The sequence below is a fragment of the Harmonia axyridis genome, chromosome 3, assembly GCF_914767665.1.
Source record: "Harmonia axyridis chromosome 3, icHarAxyr1.1, whole genome shotgun sequence".
NCBI classification, from domain to species: domain Eukaryota; kingdom Metazoa; phylum Arthropoda; class Insecta; order Coleoptera; family Coccinellidae; genus Harmonia; species Harmonia axyridis.
The window spans coordinates 30176289-30202466 of record NC_059503.1 but is presented as its reverse complement, the minus strand read 5'-3'; the positions used below and the strand labels follow the sequence as shown (position 1 = coordinate 30202466).

Genomic DNA, 26178 nt, shown 5'->3' with positions numbered 1-26178 from the left:
CTATGTTCCACACGTCTCCCTCTCTACCATTTTAAAAACAGAGAGGAAAAATATGGGGCATGTTTATTAGTTTGCCGAAACTACTGCCATCTAGAAAGCAGTAGAAATAATAATAGTGACCTTTGGTTTCTGTGTGCCGTTGTTTTTCGTCCAAAAATAAGAAATTAGAAGTGATTAGTCCTATTTAGTAGATATATCTATTTTTTCATTTAATGGCTTATCTACATAATTACCTTTATATGCAGTGATTAATGGCATTTATAAGAAATCTTTTTAGAGAATAGCCCTCTTTAGAACGAAAGAATCTCCAATATTGGCTTTAAATTCATTTCCGATTTCAGAAAATATATTTAATGCTTAATATCAATTTCAATCCCTCCTAGTCCACAGCAAGAAACATGAAAAAAATATCCCGAGTATTTTTGTCGTTATTAATGCAGAAAAAAAAGATTATTATTAGAAATGGACCCTTTTTAATGTAATATAGTCAACTACCCCATTTTACTTGTAAATTCGAATTAATGCCGTAGTTGGTTTTTTATCGACTTAATTTTTCATTCTGTGTAAAGCTTATTATTATTATTAAAACATATTTTAAAATTAAATTAATAAATTGTCTGTATTAGCCTTGTCGGAATAAGAAATATGTTTTCCCTCTCATTCTGGATTTCAGTTTGTGAAAGTAAAATATAATCACCTTTTTCTCAACCCTAAGAAATATTCATTTTATTGCTCAAACTCATTACTATTAGTTCTAGTAATGAGAAATAGTGTATCTCATTATATTGTAATAATAATATTGACCACAAAGTAGGAGAGCTTCTGAATTAATATCTTTCTGTTTTCACAAAAACAATGTAGATCAACTAAAACACCATAAATCAGTTTCGATTTGTGAATAAATAAATTTAATTGGAGCAAATCTTGAAATTATTGTTATCATGTTATAAAAAAATTGACGCATCAAACATAAGTACAATATTTATATACAATTAATACATTGCCATCAACAATTTAGGAACTTATACTGATATACTAGGTTAAATATATGCAACATTTCATTTGAGCTCTAATGTTCAATATTTATTTAAATTTGACTGATATGCAATAAGGGATAAAATATGTACATATATAAATATTTGCAAGAAAGCAAAAGTATGCTTTTTTACAAATGATAATTCACAAAGGGTGAAATTGAAAACATTCACAAGAAAGATGGAAGACAAATATGAGATTATGTCAAATAATTTTTATCAAAAATCGCAGATAACAGTGATGCAAGTACTATTTCCTTTGATGATGTAACTTCTTTGATGAAAATTCAATTTTCTATATTCTAGGAAACATGATGAATTCAACAGCTTAACATTCAGATCAATTTCATTCATATGCACAGTGATTCCAATAAATGTTGAAAAAGAATGGTATAAAAATTCAAATGAATAACGATTTAAAAGATATGATAATTCTTGAAAACTCTCATTACCTTAATTGAATTAATTAATCAGTCCCTGATACCAGCAGATTCTTCTACTCAAGAGACAGGAATAAAATGAAATATACACATGATCAAGCTAAATAACTAAGTGTGATTTTAACCTAATATCAATGAAAGAAACAACTCTGTTCAAAATCCAACCTAACAATACTGACCTAAGAACAATCAAATCCAACACTTACAACCTAAAATATGACTCCAAAAAAATATATATATAATTGATTTTTCAAAAAAGCAAATCTAAAACTAAGGTATTCAGAAATAATAAAAGATCTTATGGAAGCACTTGAATAGCATTTATAACTTAAAATCAGTCTGGCATCTCAATCGAGATGATTGGCAGCACTGGCTTCAGAAGATCAGCTCTCTTCATGTAAGCAAGGTCCATCTTCTCGGTTTGTTCAAGTTCAACGCCCTCTTGCCTACGTTCAGGATAATAGGAAATGTTGGCATATTCTTGGAGGCAAGGAAACACACCTAGGATGAATGAGCAGAAATCTTTTCGCATCCCAAACCACCCTGAGAAAATATACAGATTGGTTGCAAATAGTTAAAAAGTATTGGAATTTTATTAATGAGATTTAAACAGCAAAAAAACAATTACAAATACATATCAAGTTCTAGGGAAAATCTACTTACATTTATTGCACCCCTTGGCATTGAAAGACATGATGATCAATGTTATAAAGGATATAAACAGGGGACTTGCCACAACTATGTAAGACACTTTTATGTCATCATCTAATTTGTTGGCAAGGAGAACCTGCAACACAAAGAATAAGAACAAGAATACCAAAAAAGAAAAAATTTACCTGAAATATTAAAATCGGAACTACTAAGAAAGTATAACCTAATGCTGAATGAAAACTCGCTCGTCGTTGTTGAATGCTGACTTCAGGAGTTCTTATCAGTATAGCAGCAAAAATTATTGTGTATAAAACTCCAACCTGAAATAGAGAAGGCGTATTATACTTAACCAATTACTAAAAATATTTGAAAAAACTAAAGAACTATCAGAAATATTTTCTCACCAATGATAAACACATCACAATCCATAATGGCACAAAAACAACCTCCCAAGACCAACTGATGAATTGATCCAAACGTAATGCAAGAAATATGAACTGAAGAACGTTAACTGCACAGAATAGCTCTAACTGAAAAAATATGAAATAAGAAAAAATGCTGAAAACACTCAAAAATATTTTCTTATATTTCCATAAAAACGTACCTCAAATGTCCTGTCATGTTTAACAGCCCATATACACACTGCTATACTGACGATAGAGATGAAAATCAAAGGTATAAACACTAAAATCCATAAATGTCTTCCAGATTCTAACTTATCACATACAAGTAATTCGAACATCAAAAGGATTAAATGCAGTGCTAAGGAAATTAGCATAGATTTATAATGGATATAAGCCTCCCCTTCAACTCTAAAAAATAAAAATGCATTACAATTCCAAAACTGCAATTCGAAATATAGTTATTTACCTGAAATGTGGATATCTCCACCAAACATAACTTCCAATAGAGGCTCCTAAGATTACTAAAGATTTCCAAACCCATATAGGAGTAAAGACACTCCAGTACGACCAAGATATCACATTATCCAGTTTCAAAGCAAATAAAATTGTAAAAATTAACAAACAGGTATGGACAACGAACTTACTGAAAGAACACATCGTGTTAGTATTTCTAAGGCTATTATATATATTATAATAGCAGATTTAGTAATCTTCAAAAACTAGAATTCAAACTAGTATGTTGGTTATGCAATTGTAACAAAACAAGTACAACTCATAACATACGTGACAAAATAATACTTAGTACTTCTCACCTTGGGTTAAAATCTTGGAAAACATTCAGCAAATTCATTTCGAATGAATTTTTGTTCAATAAAATAATATTTTCAGTTCCATGTTTGTTTTGCTATTAAACTATTATTTACTTGTCAAAACATGACGTTCAAAACATAAAGTAGTTCATTTGATCCAATAACCAACACAAAAAAATGAAATTCCCAATTTGCAGAAGGTGGAAAAGCCGAGAAATGTCAAACTTCCATACGGTTTTTGTGAATCTGGCATTTAGATTAAAAACGTAAATACGTGTACGGTGAGCCGTTGTTTTGTTTACTTTACACTTATTTGAATTGTAATCGTTTTTATGAAGTGTTTGCAATTTTCGGTTAAACCTATTCACATCCAATTTTCAAGTGAAATTTATAGGTAGTCTAAAATTTGAAAAATGGAAGAGACATTCATGTTGATATCTTTGGTGTTGGTTATGTTGATAGGATCGTTTTTAGCAGGAAATATACCCCTGTTTTTCGTATTTTCCGACGTAAGTACCAAATTCTATTCCTTAAGATCACTCAACAAATCATTCTTGGTATTTGAAAATCACATCTTCAAAGAAAGTGATAAAAGATTTTAATCACTTTCTCTAAAGAAACAATAAAGTTCAACACGAAATAATAAAGATATCTATGTTGAATCTACTTTCATTCATTTTTTTCTAAATTGTAAGTAAAATGTTACAAATAATGAGAATATATGTTGGAATTAAAAATACTCATTGCAAAAACTCACCAAATATTAAAGAAAGCCATAATCCGAAATGAATATACATTCACCTGATAAAAATAACCTTTTGAAACACCAGATCAGTGAGCAGGTAGAATTTTTTTAGCAAACACAGAGGATACCTAACTTTCAGTTGCCTATTTCTGTGAACAAATTTATTTCCAAAGAAAGTTTCTGCAAACTGAATATTTCTCCATAAAAGCACTTTTATATTTTTTTGTTCAAAGAAACAGTCTGAATAGGCGATATATAATTCAGTACTTTTTAAAGTTGTAGAACAGAAATTTTATGTTCATAATATTTATCTTCAACTACAAAAAAAAATTAAGCAAATCACTGAGTTCTCGTCAGAAGCTTTTGGCGTTCCTTCAGTTATACATTATCCTGAATATTTTCTTGGGATTTCTCGCACTAATTTTTGATAAGGGAAAAGTTTAATTTCTCATTTTATACCTATCCTATCCTAAATATGTTTCGGTCTCATAATGGCCTTTTTCAAGAAGCATTACGAAGCCGAAACATATGTAGGATAAATATAAAATGAGAAATTAAACAACTTTTCCCTTATCAAAAATTAGTGCGAAAAACCCCAATAAAATATTCAGAATATCTTATACCTAATTCAAATAGCACAAGAAACAAATAATAAATAACACAGGGGAACAGCTGTTATGGTGTCGAGATTTTTTGAGCTGATTCTATATCAATTTGACGTCCTGAATTCAAACAACATATTCATTTTTACCTAGAAGCTCAAATTTTCAAGATATACAATTTTGGAGAAATATAAGTTACATTATTTTAACTCAAATCCGTAAGTGTAGTAAACAAAAGTAGATACGAAATTTTTATTTGGTTAAACAAAATTCAATATTATGTCATACTTACAAACAAAAAAAAAACATTGAAAAAATCAAATAGTCACTCAACACTTCGAAAGCTTCTTTTCCGCGACATTCTTGAATGTTTTTTAAACAGTCTCTTTTGAAAATCCAGCAGTAATCTTCTGCAAGACCAAAGCTATGGTATTATATTCTTCTTTCAGTTTCGTTGAGTAAGCTAGTATTGAACCATATTTATTCCTATTATGTAAAAGGACACATTTTAAACTTCGCTTTTAACTGTCAATAAAAAGGCGCCAATTATCTGAAATATATTCAAAAGTCCCATTTCTTTCATGAGTTCCTTAATTCCGTGACAAAATACAAGATTTTCTTGAGAGAAGAATGGTAGCAGATCTATAACTCTTGATGTACGGTAAAAGGTAATTTTCTCAGAGGTAATTTTGATGCCTTGTTCCAATAAATTTTTGTCGTTCAACCTAGAAGTCAGTACTTCAGAAGCTTTTTTCCTGGTGAGATCATTTAATTCATTTCGATTAAAGCGTTGAGGAAATGATGAGGTCCCCTCAAAGTCACTATTAGAACTCTTACAAACATCACAAGAGCGATCATAGGGAAAATAGCAGACCCGGTATATCATTGCATCATTAGATAGTTTTTTTTATGGCAATTTCAGTAATATGCCATACCTTGGGTATAAACTCAACGGTTTATGAGTTAATAGGATTCTTATGAAAAAAATGGTGGCGACGAAGTCTCACATTTTTTTGAATCTTTCTCTAGAAAAATTTTTTTTTCGAAGAAACCTTTTTCATTTTCGATTCTGCAAATACGTATTATTTTAAGACTCTTTGCGCTTTGGAAAAAAAATCTACAGGGTGTGTATCAGAAGAACATGAAGTTGGACAACTCAAATTCATCAAAACTAGAGATTTTCAAATTAGAACCTATATATTTTATTATTTCAGTCAATTCTATGTATAAAAGGAGGGTAGTTACTTAAATGTACCTTTTACCTAAAAAATTAACTAAAAAGTTATCGAGGAAGAACTTTAAATGAGGAAAAACCGCAAATTCTAACTGTGAGGAGTAGTTTGTGACGGAAAACACAGAAAGTAAGTAATAGCGTATTCGACTGGCTGCACCAGCTCGAATTAATTCGAGGTAATTATGTCATTCAGCTTCGAAAAATTCGATTTAATCCGCACTGGAGCAGCCAGTTGATTACGCTATAAAATTCGATGTTTCGATAACCCAATTGGATATTTCTTGAATTGCAATCAAATATTCGTGATTGAAAATTCATTGGTGTACAGGGTGTTCTGATTTGTTTCCGACAAACTGAAATGGGTGATAGATCACATCATTTTAAGCAAAAAAGTTCCTATTAACATGGGTCCGGAAATGCTTCGTTTCCGAGATACAGGGTGTTAAAGTTGAAAAAATAATTCGCGTTTTCTTTAATATGTTTTGACTGCTTCGAAATCCTTTCATGAAATTTTCCTATTCAAATATTAAATTTAAATTCATTTTGAAAATTTCTAAGGCGAAATGCATGCGGATTTTCTATTGCCCACTAATAAGTAGAAGTGGTATGCTATGTAATTGTTGTTTTTAAGTGTTCTGAATATTCTGTTTCCTGAAATATTGCGTTGTTGGGATACTTTACGAATACTGAGTTTTTATTTTCTTCGAAGGTCTGTAAAATCCTATTTCTCTGTGGATGATTTCTTCTTTGTATGCTTCGTTCGGGCCTTTGGTAACCAATACCATTTTCCTGTATTTGTTGATAAGCTATTAACTTAGTTAACTATAATTATAATTAATGGCATCTGAACCTAACTCACTTTAAATCTGTCATTGTGTGTAGCCATTTTAAATATATTGCCGCAACAATTGTTGAATGTAAAACAATCAATCATTCGAAGATGTCATTTGTGCATTCAACAGAACGGTGGACATTTCGAACACCTTCTTTAAAAATTATTATGTTATTTTGTTTTGTTCTAAATTGTTACTTCTAAAAAATATTTAATTTAAAATTTGTTTCTACATGTTTTAGAGATTACAAAAATATGGATTTGGCTTTAAATGCGTTTTTCTCTGAAACGGTTGCCCCTAGCAACTTAAATGAGTTATACCTTTTTTAACTAGAAAAGTCAGGGGAATCGATTTTTTTAGTCCAGAATGACGTACAGGGTAGCACAGATAAGTTGCTACGGTTTAAAGGGGACGAAATGATTGCCAGAGGCGCCCTCTAGAAAATACAACCAAATCGACCAGAAATTTGAATTTCCCACCCCAAAAAACTCTATGTACCAACTTTCATGCAATTATTTGGAATCAGTCGAAAGATATTTAAGAAAACGCGAATTATTGTTTCAACTTTAACACCCTGTATCTCGGAAACGAAGCATTTCCGGACCCATGTTCATAGGAACTTATTTGCTTAAAATGATGTGATCTATCACCCGTTTCAGTTTGTCGGAAACAAATCAGAACACCCTGTATATAAAATAAGTATTTGCAGAATAGAAAATGAAAAAGGTTTTTTCGAAAAAACTTTTTTCGGCAACCGTCCGGGAAGTGCTCACTTCCCGGACGCGTATTGGCATTGTTTACTATGCTGCAACGCATACATGGTGTTGCAACGCGGTAAATAACGACTGAACCAATGCTCTCTCTACCCAGACATATCTTACCACGACTCAGCACAGGAAGGTGTTCAGACGTAGTAACTATTGTATTATGGATACGCGCCCATTGTCGGGGCATTCTTTATCGCGTTCCAACTCAACATTGAGCTCTGCTTAGTGCTTACACGGCCGCATCAACTTGTACCAGACACCGTGCCTTCTGAGCTCTTGTCAGTTACGCATGACCGCTAGACAGGCGCATTCTTGCGAAGGTTAGGAAGAAAATGTCTCTCGAAAACAATATTTTCGTATCACTAAAGAAATTAAGTGGAGACGGTGTTGTCAGTAATTATAATTTTAAAAATAAAGGCTCTTTCACTGCTCTTGTTAGAGCAGTGATAATATTTAAGCACATATGAGCTTGAATATTATCATATTTTATCATATATATATATATTGGCTATAAAGCCAATTATTGGGATCGAAGGGAAGAGTGGTCGTTGGCATATAGAAGTACTTTATTAACACGAGGAAATAATACGAACAATTATGTAGAAGCTTCTTTTTTAGCATTTTTAAAGATATTGTTCTACAAAGATGTAAAGCGTTCAATGCTTGTGCCTTGGTGGATTTCGTTGCCAATGTTTTTGAGTCCTTGCCAATTTCCGGAACTCAAAGAATGAAATAGTGTATAGAAAAATGTCACATTCCGCTAATGTCTCTGTTCAAAGAATCGACGAAAATACTTGTTTAGTTTCTTTGGAGACCGATGATCATATGTTTTATACTGCATATGTAGATATTGCATTTTGCGACTGTGTTTTCGGACAGGGGGGAAGGTATTGTAAGCACCTTTGTGCCATACAAAATAAGTTTGGAATGTTCAACCAACATCAGTGAGCCGAAGAAAAATTAAACTTGGTTTATCATGCGGCGCAAAACGTATTCAAGCTGGTAGGCCATCCAACAAAGAAATGTCAAACAATCGTAAAAGGCAAAGATCTTTGAAGAAAAATATTGATCTTAATAGACCAAATGCAAAATCACATAGAAATGCACACTAGGATTATACCATAGTGTTTTTTGCATTTAATGTAGTTTTTTTATTACTGTGGATTTATAAACTCTTTTCAGTGATACTCACTGTATTTATACTATTGTTATTTTTTTTTGTGTATTAGTATTATTTACTATGTATTATTCCTTTTCATTTCAGTGTATTTTAATAAACGATTTTTGACGATAGTATATCATTGTTATTTTTATGAACGCCGATAGCAAAATTGCGAAAGGCAGTAAATTTGAACGTGGTTGGGACTTCAACGCGGTAAACAATGCCTCGAGAATGGGCGCGTATCAGTAATACAATAGTTACTATGTCTGAACACCTTCCTGTGCTGAGTCGTGGTAAGATATGTCTGGGTAGAGAGAACATTGGTTGAGCCATTCTTTACCGCGTTGCAACACCATGTATGCGTTGCAGCATAGTAAACAATGCCAATATGCTTCCCGGACGCTTCTTCTCTGAGAAAGTAGCATTTCCAGGCCTAGTCCGGAAAGTACGTACTTCCCGGACTAGGCCGGAAAAGAATCACGTTGTTTGTGTCGTTGTGAATTTGAAAATCTTGATAGGTATATTTTTAATAAATGCAGTTGATCATTACCATAGCAACCGAGAATAACAGTGTTGTTCTATACGGTTGCCGAAAAAATATTGTACGCAACACGCCCGAAAATGTTTTTTTTGGACTCACAGACTTCGCTTACGCTCGTCCTGGAATTTTGTCTATTCGTCCAAAAAAAAACCAATTTTTCGGACTTGTTACGTAAATTACTATTCTAGAGAAATATCCAAAAAAAATGTGAGTCGTCGTCGCCTCTATTTTTTTTTTCATAAGAATCCCAATAATAACTCATGAACTGTTGAGTTCATGAGGTATGGCATATTGCTGAACTTGCCATAAAAAAAGCTATCCAATGATGCAATTTCATACTGGGTATGCTATTTGAAATAAGGAAGAAGTATAGTCGCTCCTTCGTCGCTCGTTTTCGAATTTCGTATTTGTCTTGGAATAGGAGCCAATTCTGCAACTTGTTTTAGAATACTCTGTTTATGTGCTGAATATATCGAATAAATAAATGCTCATTCGCTTCGGAATAAGTGAATTCTATAGTTTCATTCTGTTACAAAACTTAAAAAGTTTTAAACGTTCCTTGAGAATATCTTTTCAATCAGGACAGTTAAATGGAGTTACTTCTGGTTAAAAGTCCGGCAGGTCCTACTTATAATTCTGTTACATTCTTCATGTATATGAAATGAATCAAGAATTTCATCATTAGAAATCGAGGATTCTCTTTCTCTTCTTCTTTATCCACTATAGTGGATTCATTGGGTCCGCTCAAGCATGTACCCAGATTTGTTATATTTACTATGTTTGTCTATTTACTTGTTTATTTACCACCCTTCGAAACCCATAGTGAGTGGAGGATGAACATATTATATTGGTTATTAGGTATAAATTGGCCAAACAAGATTTTTTCAATTCATTTTTATTTTTCACCCTAAATTATTGAAATTTTCTTTTTCTTGAATTAAGTTGAAGTTTAAATTGAAAAAATAATTTCAACCATTTATTCAAGAAAATAGAAAAGTTCTTAAATTTTCCTAGTCCGGATCTGATTTACTCGATTTCAGAAATATTGAAGGAAGGCGGTAGTAAAGGGCGACAAAACTTGAAAATTGAAATTATTCGGGGGATTTGTTGAAGAGTTATTGAACTAAAAAAAATTCACTCATAAGGGAATATTTATTGATCACCCTGTACGACCGGGCCAAGCAGAGATTTAGAATTTGTATAATAAATTGATTCTTTGTGGTTTCGAAAACGGAAAAAAATCAAATCGTTCACGTACAGGGTGATCCAATATTCACGAAAATAGGAAAATTCTGAAATTTTCCTAGTCCGGATCTGATTTACTCGAATTCAGAAATATTGAAGGAAGGCGATAGGAAAGGGTGACAAAACTTCAAAATTTGAAATTATTCGGTAGATTAGTTAAAGAGTTATTCAACAGTGAAATTTCACTCATAAGATGAACATCACCCTGTATATCCCAAACGAAGGCACTCAGGCGATTGAAACCTCTTGATACGGGTCTTCCATGGTGACCTTAATTCATGGTATTCGTTTGTCGCATTCTGCCCGGGACACCCTGTATAGAAAACTCGAAAATTTTGAATTCCAGAAAACTATTACATAATTTGTATGAAATTAATGAATTGAATGTAAAATGACTAAATACTGAATGAATTCCTAGGATATTCTAAGATAAAACTATAATATTAAGAAAAAAATCGTAACGCCATTCGTATTCAAGATGAAGGGCGTTGGAGAAAAAACATTATTACACATTTTTTACGATTTTGCCGAAACTACTGGCAACATTGTAATGAAATTTTATACGAATATGTTTTGGAAGCTGATATAAATCCCATGAATTTGTTTTTATATCTGACTCTCATAGAAGGCGCTAGTTATACACTGTTAATACCACAGCCGTCTTTATAGATAATAAAGACGGCAATGTTCATATCAAGTAGTATTAAACATTACTTTTTAAGGTTAGATTATCAAACAAAATTTCAAGTGAACTTAAACATCATTGAATTTTATACCAACATGATACTCGTGAAACTCGATACAATGTACCGGGTTTTTCACTATAATTTGACCCTCCCTTTAACTTTGTTAATAAAAGAGGTACAAAAAAATGTTTACCACAAAAGTTTCACGAAATCGACTTGTGTTTTTTGAAATGATTTCACAAAACGAAATATATACAGAGTGGGCAACATATTGATAGCAACTTCATTTTTTTAAATGGAACACCCTGTATATTTTTCTATATTTGACTAGCTCTCTTTCCCGTGATTTCGAATATATAACATATGTTTGGCCTATCTCTTTTATTTTGAGTACCACAGAGTTTCAAATTTTAAGAACCATCTGGCAAGCTAATAATAATAATAATAAAATGGTTTATTCTGTAAGCTACAGGGTATAAACATATAGTCACAGAGGCGTGAGCCTGTAGATACGTGACTGTAAGCTACAGGGTATAAACATATAGTAAAGTAATCTATAGCTAAGTAATCATGTTTTCAAGTGGAAAGCTGCGATAACTCAAAATTCCCTTCTTTGAGTTATCTCGTTGGCAACGATATGACATACGTTTTTTACTATAAATTGGAATTGGATCATTTGGATGCAACTCCATATATTCTCTCCTTGTCGCTTCCTCATTTTTATTGTTCTCCTCATAAAGCGAAAATATTTATAATTTTTCCGCTTCAATGTAGTGCATATTCGATTAATAGTTTTATTCAATGACTAACATATGTTATATATCGTTGCCAACGAGATAACTCAAAAAAGGGTATTTTGAGTTATCGCAGCCTTCCAATTGGAAACAGATTACTTAGCTTGCCAGGTGGTTCTTAAAATTTGAAACTCTGTGGTTCTCAGAATAAGAAAGATAGGCCAAACTTTGTTATACAGGGTGGCCACTTTTTCAATGGGATTGTATTGGTAACTTTTAAACCATAAGAGTTAGAAGGTCGGTCAAATGGAGGAAATGTTGCATGCATAGTAGCATTATCAAGCAGGTCAAACAAATCGAGATTATCAGGTCCGGTTATTGAGATATCATAAGAAAAGTAAATTATGTCATTTTGATTTTTCTTTTTTTTCCACTTCATTTCAAATGTCATCAAGAAATGTTACAGGAATTTTTTATTCGACAGCAAATTATCCTCAATTTGACGTAATCAGATTTCGTATCCAACGTTTCGTACTCTCTGGGCCACCGTCAACCTCATTTTTTTCAATACGGCCCTGCATATTTTATGACATTTTTCGAAATAACTTTCAACGCTGAATTCAACGATATATCATACAATATCATTCAAAGTTGATTTTCAGGTGATTTTGACCCTCATCAAAATTTAATGGTATGTATGTAAGAAAAAACAAGTCTTTTAACGATATCAATGTTCTGACCCAAATTCAATCGAACCCAGAAGAAAAAATCGAGAACTGTGGCCAGTGAATGGAATTTTTCAAAAACTGCTGTTAATAAAATAGTCAAGAGACGCGAATACAATGATTTTAAATTTGAATACCAAGCCTTGCAAAAATTATATCGTAATGATCTCAATATAAAGTTCGATTCTGTAATTTGTTTCAACGGAATAAATGATAAATACAACAATAGTGATACCTCGCGAGAAAATTGAGAATGTTTTGGAAGGTATTCAAGGAGACCAAACAAGCAAATGTATATTAAGAAGTATGGGTTCCAGTAACGTAAAGTGCATTTTACAAAATGGAGGACATTTCGAACACTTACTTCATTAATTTTCATTTACTTTCGAATAATCATTTGACTTTTTCTTCATTAAATGATACTTTCGTTTAATTATTATTGCTGAGGTTTTTATCTGTTCTCTTGTATCATACGTTGAAATGTATGATGCCCCGTTACATTTCCTCTGCTAATACTGAGATTCATCGACACATATGCTTGATTGTTTGAAATTAATATTTTGTATTTGCTCTTTCTCAAAAGAATATATATATATATATATATATATATATATTATTATGAATAGAAATATTTAAATGATTATTATAAAAGAAGAACCAAGAAACCAGTATACTCGTTTCTTGCTTAGATTCTAATATGTTCCATTTAGTTCAAGATGGGTAAGTTGATTTTCTTATCGAAAATTATTGCATATTGCAAGTTGTTAATTAAACTAAATAAAGGTAATACAGATCCGACCTAAAGAAAATTGGATAAGGGTAAAAATCACCTGAAAATCTACTTTGAATGACATTGTATGATATATCGTTGAATTCACCGTTAAAAGTTATTTCGAAAAATGTCATAAAATATGCAGGTCCGTATTGAAAAAAATGAGGTTGAGGGTGGCCCAGAGAGTACGAAACGTTGGATACCAAATCTGATTACGTCAAATTGAGGATAATTTACTGTCGAATAAAAAATTCCTGTAACATTTTTTGATAATATTTGAAATAAAGTGGGAAAAAAAGAAAAATGAAAATGACAGAATTTACTTTTCTTATGATATCTCAATAACCGGCCCTGATAATTTCGATTTGTTTGAACTGCTTGATAATGCTTCTATGCATGCAAATTTTTCTCCATTTGACCGTCCTTCTAACTCTTATGGTTTAAAAGTTACCAATACAATCCCATTGAAAAAGTGGCCACCCTGTATATTCGGAATCAGGGGACAAAGAGCTACTCAAATATCGAAAAATATACAGGGTGTTCCATTTGAAAAATGAATTGCTATCAATATGTTGCCCACTCTGTATATATTTCGTTTTGTGAAATTATTTCAAAAAACACTAGTCGATTTTGTGAAACTTTTGTAGAAAACATTTTTCTGTACCTCTTCTAGTAACAAAGTTATAGGGGGGGTCAAATTATGGTGAAAAACCCGGTACCTACCGTTTTCGAAATATTTTGATTTGAAAATTATGAATTAAAAACTGATGCTGGTATAAAGTTATGATGAAGTGAATAATTAAACAAAAAATCATAAAAAAAATTAAAATAATGACTAAGAACATAATATAAAATTCAATTAGAAAAAGCTTTCGAAGTTTCCTTCATTTTCACGAATACACAAGTCTATCCATTTTTCTGAAAAATCTATTAATTTTCTGTACGGTTGGGGTATGGAAATTCAGCTTCATACATCTTTTATTAGGAAGAAAAATAAGATTTTTCTCAATTAAAAGGCACTTCTTTAAATTAATCATGGAAATTTATTGACTTTTAACCCAGCTTCGGTGTATTTCTGGAATTTTATTTTTGTTGCTAATTACACTTTTAATTTACTATTTGGTTACTTCTTACATTACTGAAATGAGTTTTGTAAAAAATATGCTATCCACAAAAATTAAGTTTATCTCTATCCAATATGTTTATCGAGTTCACAGTGGACTTCAGAAAATTTTAGTTTCTAAAAAGGACAACATTATTTTCAAAATATTTGTTGAACGCTTATGAAGATTCTGTGATTTGGAGTATGGTTACTACAGATTTAGGATCTGTATAATCTGTAAGTCGAACATATTCTCGAATTTTCATTGAGATATAATAAGGTTTGTATTTATTCAATTTATAATCATAATCTGTTATCAAATCTTTTTTATTTCGTACTAAATTATCACCATGGAAATATTGTAAGAAGAAATAGGTATCCGACAAGGTTCTAACCTGAGCTCGTTGAAATGAAAATAACGTAAAAATGCATTTTTTTTTTCATGAAATAGCGAACAATGCCAATCGTTTCTTGTTTTGTGATTTGGCCATGAGTTTGATGAGTGATACAAATTTATTGTTTATAAGAAAGACCACGTAAAACATAAACAACACATTAGCTTCATTCCTTCATTCTTCATTCATCCAGTGACCGGCTTGGAGTAAACATGAATGATTTGCTAAATTTAGTTTTTTTGAACGCGGCTGTGTTTTTGGGTCCAATGTTGGCAGGCTTTGCTGCTTTATTTATGCCAGAAGTGAGTTTTCTCTTGAATGTTAGCAGTTACATATTCGAATTTTAATAATTCATTTTTTTTAACAGTACAGTGCCTAGTATGGTTGTGAAACATTGCTTAGTTTTCATTTTCTTCTAGGAAAGTTATACAGAGGTGCCAAAAATGAAACTTCAAGAATAAGTTCTTTATGAAAAAAGGGTGAAATTGTGCAACAACATACTTTTTTCATTGAAAATCACATAAAAATTCTGGAAGATACGTTTAATTCTTTTGAAATGATTTTTTATTCGACATTATTAGCCACAAATCACAACATAAATTAATGATGAGGAAAGTTTTTTTTCTGAAAACGGTTTAAAAATGGTTACAATTGAAATTTTATCAAAAACCGATCTTTTGTCACGTCTAGCGTACCGATAAGTGGAATAAAAGCTGAAACCAAAGCTTAGAACGTGTTATCCAATGCTATTCTTACCGAAGTTAGTTTCTTTTCACGGTGAAACTTTTGTCTCCCGAATGAAGCATTTGTATTGTATAAACATCATTGTTATGTCCTTTAGAAATTAATTCCTGTTCATGTTTATTTGTTTTTTATCAGTTATGTGGAATGAAAAGTATCTATAAAGTAGTTTATTTTACCAGATGTGAGAAAACGAGTCTTGTAACTATGATTTTAAATGGAAAAGTATCATTCATTGATTCTAAGAATGGAACAAAGGATTATCCTCTGGCGGTTTTACCCAGTTTCATTTCCATTTATTAATGTGTGTACAAGGGGTATCCAGAAAAAAGTACATACTACAATATCAAAAATCGTTCCTAGAATTGGTCATTGAAACTCAAAATACGTGTTATTCCTCCAAAATTCATTGTTTGGCCTTGAAGGTAGTCTTCTTTTAGAATAATACACTCACGCAGACCTTTCGAGAAGGGGGGGTGTGATTTCCTCCGGGTCCGTGATTTTTGAGGGCCCGTAGAAGTACAGGGTGTTTCCCGTAAGCGGGTGATTGGATTTTGTGGCTTATCCTTTGAGCAATATTGAAAACTGACCCATCCCAATGATAGTATTTTTCACGGTACAAGTGCATCAAAATTACCGATAATTTTGCATGACAGCATGTTGTCATAAAAACTGCATGAGTTGGAAAAATGAAAATGACCGAATGCAGTTTTTCGAAGAAAACACGCTGGAATGCGAAATTATCCGGTAATTTTGATGCACGAGTGTAATTCGGGGGAATATTTCCCGAATAAACTGTTACATTACCTGTCAAACTGATTTAGAATGGAATTGCCATAGATTCGAACTGTGTAAGATGCATAGAAACCAAGCATCTATGAACAGAACAATTATCGCAGTGCAGTTTCGCTTCCTACAATGCAATTATCGCTGTAATTTTCGATAATTGTTCTCCAGATACATAGAATTTTTGACAGGAGGGAAATATTCGCTGTAATTTTCGATAATTGTTCTCCAGATACATAGAATTTTTGACAGGAGGGAAATATTCGCTGTAATTTTCGATAATTGTTCTCCAGATACATAGAATTTTTGACAGGAGGGAAATATTCGCTGAATTTTCGATAATTGCATTCCATTTACACAGAATTTTTGACAGGAGGGAAATATTCGGAAAAACTATCGAACCAAGGCGTGGAAAGATATTGAGGAAAAACCATTATTTCAAAAAAAAATGTTTTTTTGGAAATTTGACTGATTTTTAAAATAAGAAGGTCTAGACACAATTTCTCACTAATTGTTTCTTTATCTGAACTGCCGGTTTTCTAAAAACCAGAAATTTTTTTCCTGCAAAATATAACTAATAATATTTTCTAAATGCTCAATCAAATCTGAATATGTGAATTAAGTGGTAGTTTTATATTAATTTCAAGCAATTCCATTAAATCAACTTGAGAAAATTCAGATTCCATATTCGGAAATACATCCATGTTGTTTATGATTCTATAAATATCCGATTGTCAAATTTTGAAGTTTTCATTCTTGATTATAATAAAAGCTGAAATAGGTATAATGCATGAATTTTCATTCAAAGCTCTCAATATGTTTACTCTTGAAAGATGATGTGATATTTTGGACATAGTTCTTCAAGAGTAAACGTATTGAGAGCTTTGAATGAAAATTCATGCATTATACCTATTTCAGCTTTTATTATAATCGAGAATGAAAACTTCAAAATTTGACAATCAAATCACAGTATAGAAACACATGGTTTCTATACCACAGACAACATGGATATATTTTGCGAATATTAAATCTGAATTTCCTCAGATTGATTTTGCATGCAATTGCTTGAAATGAATATTAAAATCCCACTATATTTACATATTCGGATTCAGAATCGATTGAGCATTTAGAAAATATGGGAAAATATTAAGTTTATTTTCCAAGAAAAAATGTTTTGTTTTCTAGAAGAACGGAAGTGCGAATGAAGAAACAATTGGTAATAAAGTGTCTCTAAATCTTCTTATTTTAAAAACCTGTCAAATTTTCAACAAATATTTTTTTTTGAAAAATGATTTTTCCTCAATAACTTTCCATGCCTTGGTTCTGTGGGTTGTGGTCCTTATTAAAGTAGTTCACGGCCGAGGACAAATTAGGGAAATAAAAGAACGGGATAAAACACTTATTCAATTTATTTCCGACCCACTAAAAACATGTGTGATATTTAGATGTAATCGATTTTTAGGGTCGCTGGACACTTGGGTCGTTGCGGCTCGGTCGCAGGTATGCGACTTTTCTCGTTGTCGGTGCAAGTGTTGCACATATGTTGTAATTGTAGACTGAACTCTGAACTCAATTGTGTTCTTCGCCCTGAAATGCCGATTTTTATGGGCATTCAGGCTGTTTTCGATTCGACCGTTAGCAAGGCCTCTCTACAGATCCCTTAGGGGTGTGGTTTCGATCATTCCAAGTTTTTACACCGTTTTTAGCATTTTGGTTCGAAATTTAACTTAACTCGAATATTTTCGAAGGAATCGATAGATTCCCTACAGTTCGATAGTTTTTCCGATAGCCCGTGAAAAATACTATCATTGTGAAGAGTTACTTACAAAAAAATTCCTTAGTAATTTTTTTCACTTATCTCATGAAATATCCAAAGACGTCAAATAATTATTCTACGTCGGGGCCCTCCTTTGTAGAATAACTTATTCTATACTCAAAAAAGTGGTCCATTTCGGAGTGAAAATATAAGTGAAGTGAAAATAGTGAAGTGGGGACATTTTTTAGTCTATTCATATCACCATCAATACATTTTGTGAGAACCCATATTAATTGGTTTTGCTATTTCTTTGTACATATCTTTATTTTCAATTACCTTGACGAAAAACAAAAAAGCAAATTTTTAAATCAATTGACATTTTCGAAAAGCTTCAATTCAATCAGATAACATTTCTCAAGAGTAAACTTTTATCTGATTTCTTCTCTGTATTATGGGGGAAATAGTGAAGTCAAGACACACCTTTAAGATGAACATTATTACACCTTCCCCTCAAGAGGGAATACCACCACGTTCAAAAACGGTTTAAAGCGAAATTAGAGATAGATGTTTCTTCTTACAAATCACCGATTTTTGTGGGATTTTCTCATAATTTCTTTAAACAATAATCTACATTGTAGTGTTTCAATATTTTCAATTTGCGAAAAAAAAATTATGAAATGTTTTATTCCCTTTGAATATTTTTCCGAAGTTTCGGTACTCACAATATTTTTTGAAAATTCGCAAAAAATTGAACTCCGTTTCTCGTTTCTTCATAGATTATTTATAACCTTTATAATCCTCTTAGCGCCACTTGATTTTTATCGAAAAGTTTCTAGGTGACATTAACTTTTTTCTCGGACTGAAGCTATGGATAGAGTTAACTTCACACCTGTCTCTTGGATTGCATTATTGACAAAAGTTTGATTCAGTTATCTCTCTCATTATTGCAACTTCCAATGATTTAAATCTTTCATCAAGACATACAATCAATTATTAGCAATAATCATTTTTTTCAGGATAGACTGAAGAAGATAACTGTCTTTGGTGCAGGGCTGTTGATTGGAACAGCTTTAGCAGTGATAATACCAGAAGGAATCAGAGCTCTGGCTATAGAAAAACCACACAATCACACAGCTGAAGAAGATGAACATAGCGATCCTTTTAGCCCTATTGGAATAAGTTTAGTACTGGGCTTTATATTTATGCTTCTTATAGATCAGGTAAGCCCTTCCAACCTTCTCCTTCTTCAGGTGCCATGTCCTCTCAGAAGGTTGGCTATCAAAATGGATACCTTCATCTTTGACACTGCAGCTCTAAACAACTCAACAGAACTGCACTTGTGCCATTGTCTCAAGTTGTTTAACCAGGAGATTCTCCTTCTTCCGATGTTCCTTCTTCCCTGTCTCATTATCTGCAATAAGGTATACTTCTCCCTTCTCAGCACATGGCCCAGATACTGCAACTTTCCTTCTTTACCTTGTTCAGTAGTTCTCTCTCTTTACCCACTCCTTTGAGCACTTCTGTATTTGATACTTTGTCTACCACCTTATCTTGTGGATTCTCCTGTACGTTCACATTTCGAAGGCCTCCAGGCGATTTTTATCAACACATAGAACAGGCTTGGTTCCGCAGAAGTTTTGGAACCAATGACCATCTCTTCAGAGCATCAAAACTGTGATCGAGAAATCCATAGAATATAATAGGCCGCTAGTCATTGCCTTTGTGGACTTCCACAAGGCCTTCGATACTGTTGAGTGCAGTCTTGGACTCCTTACAAAAGTGCAGGGTGGACTATCGTTATACCAAACTAATATATAGTATATATAAAAATGCTACCATGATGGTTAGATTGCACGAAAACACCAACCCCATAAGAATCCGTAGAGAAGTAAGAGAAGAGTACTATGTCACCCAAATTATTTATCGCTGTTTTGAAGAGCGCCTTCAAGATGTTTGAATGGAGCGGAAAGGGTTTAAATATAGATGGCTTGAATTTAACAAATCTGCGCTTCGCGGGTGAAATAGCTCTGTTCGCTGACAACCTACAAGATATCAGGAAAATGTTGGAAGATATTCGGGAAGTTGAGTAGAGTAGCTCAAGCTAGACTTCGCCCCCACATCATGTAGTATTATTTTTTTCAATAAAGGTTATTATTCCCGACTTTTGCCTATACGCGTAGGATTTCTCCCCGCCGTCGGCTTCTCACTCCTCGCTAAGAGGAACATTCACTCAATCCCAGATATTTAAAATATCAGAAGGGTAGAGCTCGGTCGTGTCCGGTCCTTGTGGTCCCCCTGGTTCTCGTCGAACTTCTTGTTCTCTTACACGTGATCCTTGGACCTGTCCTTCGCTTCCTAGGAATGTTCTCACCGTCCTTGCAGTACCTAAAAGAACAGCTTTTTGCATTATATTACATATATACTCACTGAGTCCCAGTTGCTTGATATTCCTCTTGAGATTTTTGGGCACTATTCCAGTTCTTGAGATGATAATTGGAATAGTTTTCGTTGATATCATTCCCCACTGACGCTTTATCTGAAATTCGAGGTCCCTATATTTCGAAATTTTTTCGACCTCCTTTTGACGCAGGGTTGTTATTTGGTAATGCTACGTCAACGAGTAATGCTGTCTTTTAATGTTTATCGACTAGTAATATATCTGGTCTATTGTGAGGGACTGTTTTATCAGTCAAAACTGTACGATCCCAGTACAGCTTATAGCGTTCGTTTTCCACGATGGTCTCCGGTCGGTACTTGTAATATGGCATTTTTTCAGAATGAATTAGTTTTAATATGGTTGCCAATTCTTGGTGTAGTATCTTTCCTACTGCATCGTGTCTCTTTTTATATTCATTTCCTGCAAACATTTGACATCCTCCCGTGATATGTTGTATTGTCTCATTTGTTGGACACCCATATCGGCATCGATCGTCAGTAATAGTCCGATCCTGTATGATATGCCTGCAGTAATTTCCAGTTGAGATCTTGTGTGGCTAAAAGAAAACCTTCCGTTTCTGGGTACATTGCACCTGATGTGAGCCAATAGTTCGACGCTTCAATATCGACATGATCCTGGTTCACCTCTTTCTGGTTTTTCTTGGTTTGTCTGGTGGTTGTATGAAAATTGCTCCTTTGTGAAGTTGTAAAGGTGTTGATTCGTCTGCTTCACACAGTATTTTGTAGAACTCTGATGTACTTGCTTGATCTCTGAAGTATTCCCGTAGGCTTTCTATCTGCTTATTAGCAAGTTCCATGATGTCCGTTAGACCCCTGCCTCCTTTATTTCTCGACAGTGTAGTCCTCTTAATGCTGCTTTTCGGATGGTGCTTGTTTGCTTTTGTCATCAACGTTCTCATTTAACGTTGCAAGTTTTCGATGTCTGTTTTGCTCCATGGAACTATACCGAATGAGTATGTTAGAATTGAACATGCATATGTGTTGATGGCTCTTGTTATGTTCCTGCTATTGAGGTTTGTTTTCAAAATTTTTTTGGTTCTCCTAATGAACTCAGTCGTTAAGTCTTGTTTCATTCTTTGGTGGTTGATTCGTCGGTTCTGTTTCATTCCAAGATATTTATAAAGGTCATCCAACTTCATTGCTTCTATTTGCTGTCCATTTGCGAGAGTGATCGGTTCATCTTGTATTATACCTCTCACTACGCTGAGAGTACGACATTTGTCCAATCCGAATTCCATACCTATATCTTTCGAAAAATGTTCCACTAGTTTGACCATAATTTCTAGGTGGTTCTTATTCCCTGTAATCAGTTTCAAATCATCCATGTACAGCAACTATTATTATTATTATTATTAAGTACGTGCTCAGGTGGAGCTGAAAATTAACATATCCAAGACAAAATTCATAATGAATCTGGTCCCTAGTGCAAATATTGCCATTGGTGACCATGATGTGGATTTGGTGGATAGATACATATATCTGGGTCATGAAATACGAATCTCGAGAGACAACCAAACATGCGAGTTGAAAAGAAGAATAACGCTTTCTTGGGCTGCGTATGGCAGACTTCGGGATGTGTTCAAGAGTAATCTCCCGGTTTGTCTGAAGGGAAGGGTATTTGATCAGTGCATTTTGCCGGTTATGACCTACGGCGCCGAAACCTCAACTCGAACTGTCACATCTGCTAAGAAGTTCAGAGTTGCGCAACGCAAGATGGAAAGATCGATGCTCTGTGTGTCACTTCGTCACCACGTTAGAAATGAGGACTTACGGGTGAGAACAGGAGTCATAGATGTTATCTATCAGATAGCTAGGCTCAAGTGGAACTGGGCTGGGCATGTGGCACGGATGGTAGATGGACGATGGACAAAGAGGCTGCTCGAGTGGAGACCAAGAGCCGACAAAAGAAACAGGGGAAGACTCCCACGCGATGGACTGACGACATCAAGAGGATGACCACAAACTGGATGCAGAGTGCTCAGAATAGAGGACAGTGGGCAGAAATGAGGGGGTCCTATATCCAGCAGTGGATGCAGAGGGCTGGTTGATGATGATGATGAGGCGATTACTAATATCCTGCTTTATCGTCCAAGCTTTCATTCCAGGGAATACGTTACATTTCAACAACCTGATCTTGAGCTTGTAAACTGAGATCTTTTCCACAAAATACCCTTCTCATCTTATTGAAAACATTTCGGGCTTGGCCAATTCTCACTCGAATTTCCTCCATACACTCGTTTCATCCACAACTTCAAATTTGATGGATTACAGGATAGTATATTATTTCATAAGGAGAAGAAGTGTCACTTTTCATGGTGAACCTGTGTTTACCCACCGAACGTAGTGAGGCGGGTAATTATAGGCGAGGCATGAAAAGTCACTTGTTTTCTAATTTTTTATTTTTTTCGAACGTTTTAAAATTCATAAAAATCGCCGCCTCAGGAAGCACCTCATGAAAATGAGTTCAGCAGAAAACGACGAGTCCAGATTCTGCGAGTAGTAGGATGAAACTCAAGATCACCTGGTGACGGAATGCCTCGTCATCAATAGTCCACGCAAAAAATGCTTTGGACAAGAGACTTTCAGCAGTGTGGATGTAAACTCTTTGAAGTCATCCCAAATACTGGAATTCATTAGAATTCTGGAACTAAAGGCAGCTGTAGACGACGACTATTGGCGAGAACAGCTTTGATGGGGCTAACTAAGGTCGCGGTGCAAAGAAACCCCCTTAAATCTAAATCTACGTCCTTCCATCCCTTCCCTAGCGAGAATCCTCATCAATATCTTCCAAAAACTGTATTTTCGCAATTAATTTGTCAAGTAATGATGAATGGGAGTTTTTTGATGAGCCTAATGGTTGAATGATGACAGAAGCTATTGATTTCTTAGTAAAAATTCAGACAATTGGACACTTTCAGTTTTTCCATATTTCAAACACTAGTATCACTTCCTAAAATCCGTTAAATCCGGACACCTGTATATATTTATCAGAAGAGAAGCGTTGAGATCAACCCATCAACTCTCTTGCAGATATTCCAAAATAGGAACGAAAATGTCAACGGCCCTGACAGAATCAATACGGCCACCATTGGTCTAGTGGTACATGCTGCTGCAGATGGAATAGCTTTAGGCGCTGCAGCCACTACAAGTCAGACTGATGTAGAGATAATAGTTTTCCTAGCTATAATGTTACACAAGGCTCCAGCAGCTTTCGGACTAGTTACTTACCTGATGCACTCTGGTGTCGAAAGGTGATAGATATAACTGATGAAATATATATAATATAAGGACGATATTGTTTCAGGACCAAAATAAGAAAGCACCTATTGATATTTTCATTGGCGGCTCCAGTGTTAACACTTATTACATACTTTGGAATAGGGCAGGAGTCCAAGGATACCCTGAATCATTTTAATGCTACTGGTGAGACTAATTGGTTGAAGATTCATTTGTATTAATGATATTTTTCCAGGTATTGCTATGCTCTTTTCGGCCGGTACTTTCCTGTATGTAGCCACGGTGCATGTTTTATCAGAACTTACGCAGAACAATCATGATCATTCTTCCTACTCAAAACTGCCAACCCTAGAAAACAGCAGACCATCTTCAGTTTTAAGGCCCATAGATTTGGTTATTTTGGTGCTTGGATCCCTAACTCCTCTGTTACTCACTCTAGGTCATCATCATCATTAACTACATTCAGTTTTTTTTGTCTAGATTTTCCTAAACCAGTGACACAATTTGGAGAAATTGCCTGGTCCCATTTCTTATGAAATTTTCAATAATCAAAACATTGAAGATGAAATTGATAACTTTCAACTCAAATATTTTGGGTGGAAACAGACCTAACCTAAAAACAAAAAATAGCTCAAATAGTTACCTTCTTTTGGGATTTTCTCAGTATACACATTTTCTAGATGTGTTCAAAATATTTTGGATAAATATCCAGAATCAATATCTAAGAATATGAATTCCATAATTACTTATGTGAATATTGAGATTATATATACATTTTGAGTTGATTGAAAACATACAAAGTTGAAGGGTAGTTCCTCAGTACTTCTTGATTCCTTTATATACTTAGATGTTCCTAGGCTCTCAAAAAATTTATTTACAGGAAAACTATGAATTTCAAAAGAATTTTTTTTTTTATATATATATATATATATATATATATATATATATAAGGACGGTGTTTATCTGTAGTAAACTATCTATCTATCGATGGAAATGGAGAAAGGTGTTAACCTCTAATTTCTCAGCCTATTGCCATCTGATTTCATTTCAGATTTTCCATTGATCTAAATAATTTCTAATTTTATGCTCATTTCGATTCAATTCATAGAGGTATTCTGGCTCATTGAAGAATTGAAATATCTTCAAATCTCTTAAATAAATTATACTACTACCTTTTTATAACACCCTGTATATTTAAATTTTTATTATGAAAACCTTTGTGATATTTTTCTTAGATTGAGAGTTGACCCAATTGGCTAACCTTTTTCTGGAATTCAATACTGATTATTATATTAGATTTTCCCATGATGACTGAAAATTTGTGAAGGGCAGACTTAAGAATTTTATAATGATATTTTGAACTTTTATTTCATTTTAGGACGTCAGAAAAGAAGATTATTGAAACTTGCTGCGGAGAATTAGGTGAAGTAACTCCTAAATACTTCAATAAACTTGTATTGATATCCCAATAAATGAATTGATAGGACTTGTTTTCTATAAAAATTGTATCAAGAAATATACGATGGTACAAAAACAATTTGACATGTGTATTCAATACATATATATGTATATATATTGGTGTATTTCTCAGATTCTATGGTTTGGTATGAAGTGTATCTGTATTGTTGGGTTTTTGCACAATTCCTAAGGACTAAGACTAAAATTAAGAATTGAACGCTAACAAATCAATGAGGGCGTTTATGCATTTTACCTAAGGAATAACACTAAGACTAGAAAGTTGGCCAACATTTAACTAAGCTTTTAGTTAAGATAATGAAGTTTGCATGCACCGCATAGAATTTCAATAATAACGAGTACCAGTTTCTGTCATTGCATGTTCTGTTATTTGTGTTTATCTATGAAAAGTATTCGGTGTATCTAAAAAATTTTTATTTTTTCACAATCAATATCAAACATCGAAGTATAGAACAAATAGAATGTAGTCCAAGCATGTGCGCTTTCCTTCACTAAGAACTAACAAGAGAGTGCATAAACGCCACTAAATTATTAGGTTTAGTTCTTAGGAAAGGTGCATAAACCAGCCTTTTAAGAGTATAATGACTTGTATTCTGGAGTAAAAGGAAGTCCTCTATTTTCTTTACCGAACTTTGGCAATTTATTTTTCCTTCATCGGGTTTCATACTAATATAGATGAAATAATCAATAAGACTTTGTTTTTTACTGATAATTTCATCTATATAATTGTCCATATTATTAGAAACCTTGATGAAGCTAGTTAAAATCTTTAATCGATTATTCAAAGAAATTTCCTTTTGTTTCAAACTAGTCATATTTTTTATAAAAATTATAGACATATTGT

General features: G+C 33.3%; 2 protein-coding genes across 5 annotated transcripts; one reads left to right on the top strand and one right to left on the bottom strand.

The window, feature by feature from the left end:
* Positions 1–881: 881 nt before the first annotated feature.
* LOC123675497 (transmembrane protein 185B) lies at positions 882–4233 on the bottom strand. Of its 2 annotated transcripts, none has more exons than XM_045610854.1 (7): positions 4096–4233; positions 2996–3172; positions 2730–2937; positions 2530–2655; positions 2311–2445; positions 2138–2261; positions 882–2017 (listed from the first exon to the last, which is right to left on the bottom strand). In XM_045610854.1, the coding sequence occupies exons 1-7, from the start codon at positions 4113–4115 to the stop codon at positions 1809–1811; spliced, it is 999 nt and encodes a 332-aa protein (XP_045466810.1). In that variant the 5' UTR covers positions 4116–4233; the 3' UTR covers positions 882–1808. The 2 variants fall into 2 exon arrangements, with proteins under 2 accessions (XP_045466810.1, XP_045466809.1); XM_045610853.1 differs by lacking the exon at positions 4096–4233 and adding an exon at positions 3342–3496.
* LOC123675498 (zinc transporter ZIP9-B) lies at positions 3603–25431 on the top strand. 3 transcript variants are annotated; one of them, XM_045610855.1, is made up of 6 exons: positions 3603–3847; positions 19181–19384; positions 23652–23872; positions 23926–24044; positions 24094–24297; positions 25237–25431. In XM_045610855.1, the coding sequence occupies exons 1-6, from the start codon at positions 3752–3754 to the stop codon at positions 25278–25280; spliced, it is 888 nt and encodes a 295-aa protein (XP_045466811.1). In that variant the 5' UTR covers positions 3603–3751; the 3' UTR covers positions 25281–25431. The 3 variants fall into 3 exon arrangements, with proteins under 3 accessions (XP_045466811.1, XP_045466814.1, XP_045466813.1); XM_045610857.1 differs by lacking the exon at positions 3603–3847 and adding an exon at positions 15029–15183; XM_045610858.1 differs by lacking the exon at positions 25237–25431 and having other exon boundaries at positions 3605–3847; positions 24094–24715.
* Positions 25432–26178: the final 747 nt, after the last annotated feature.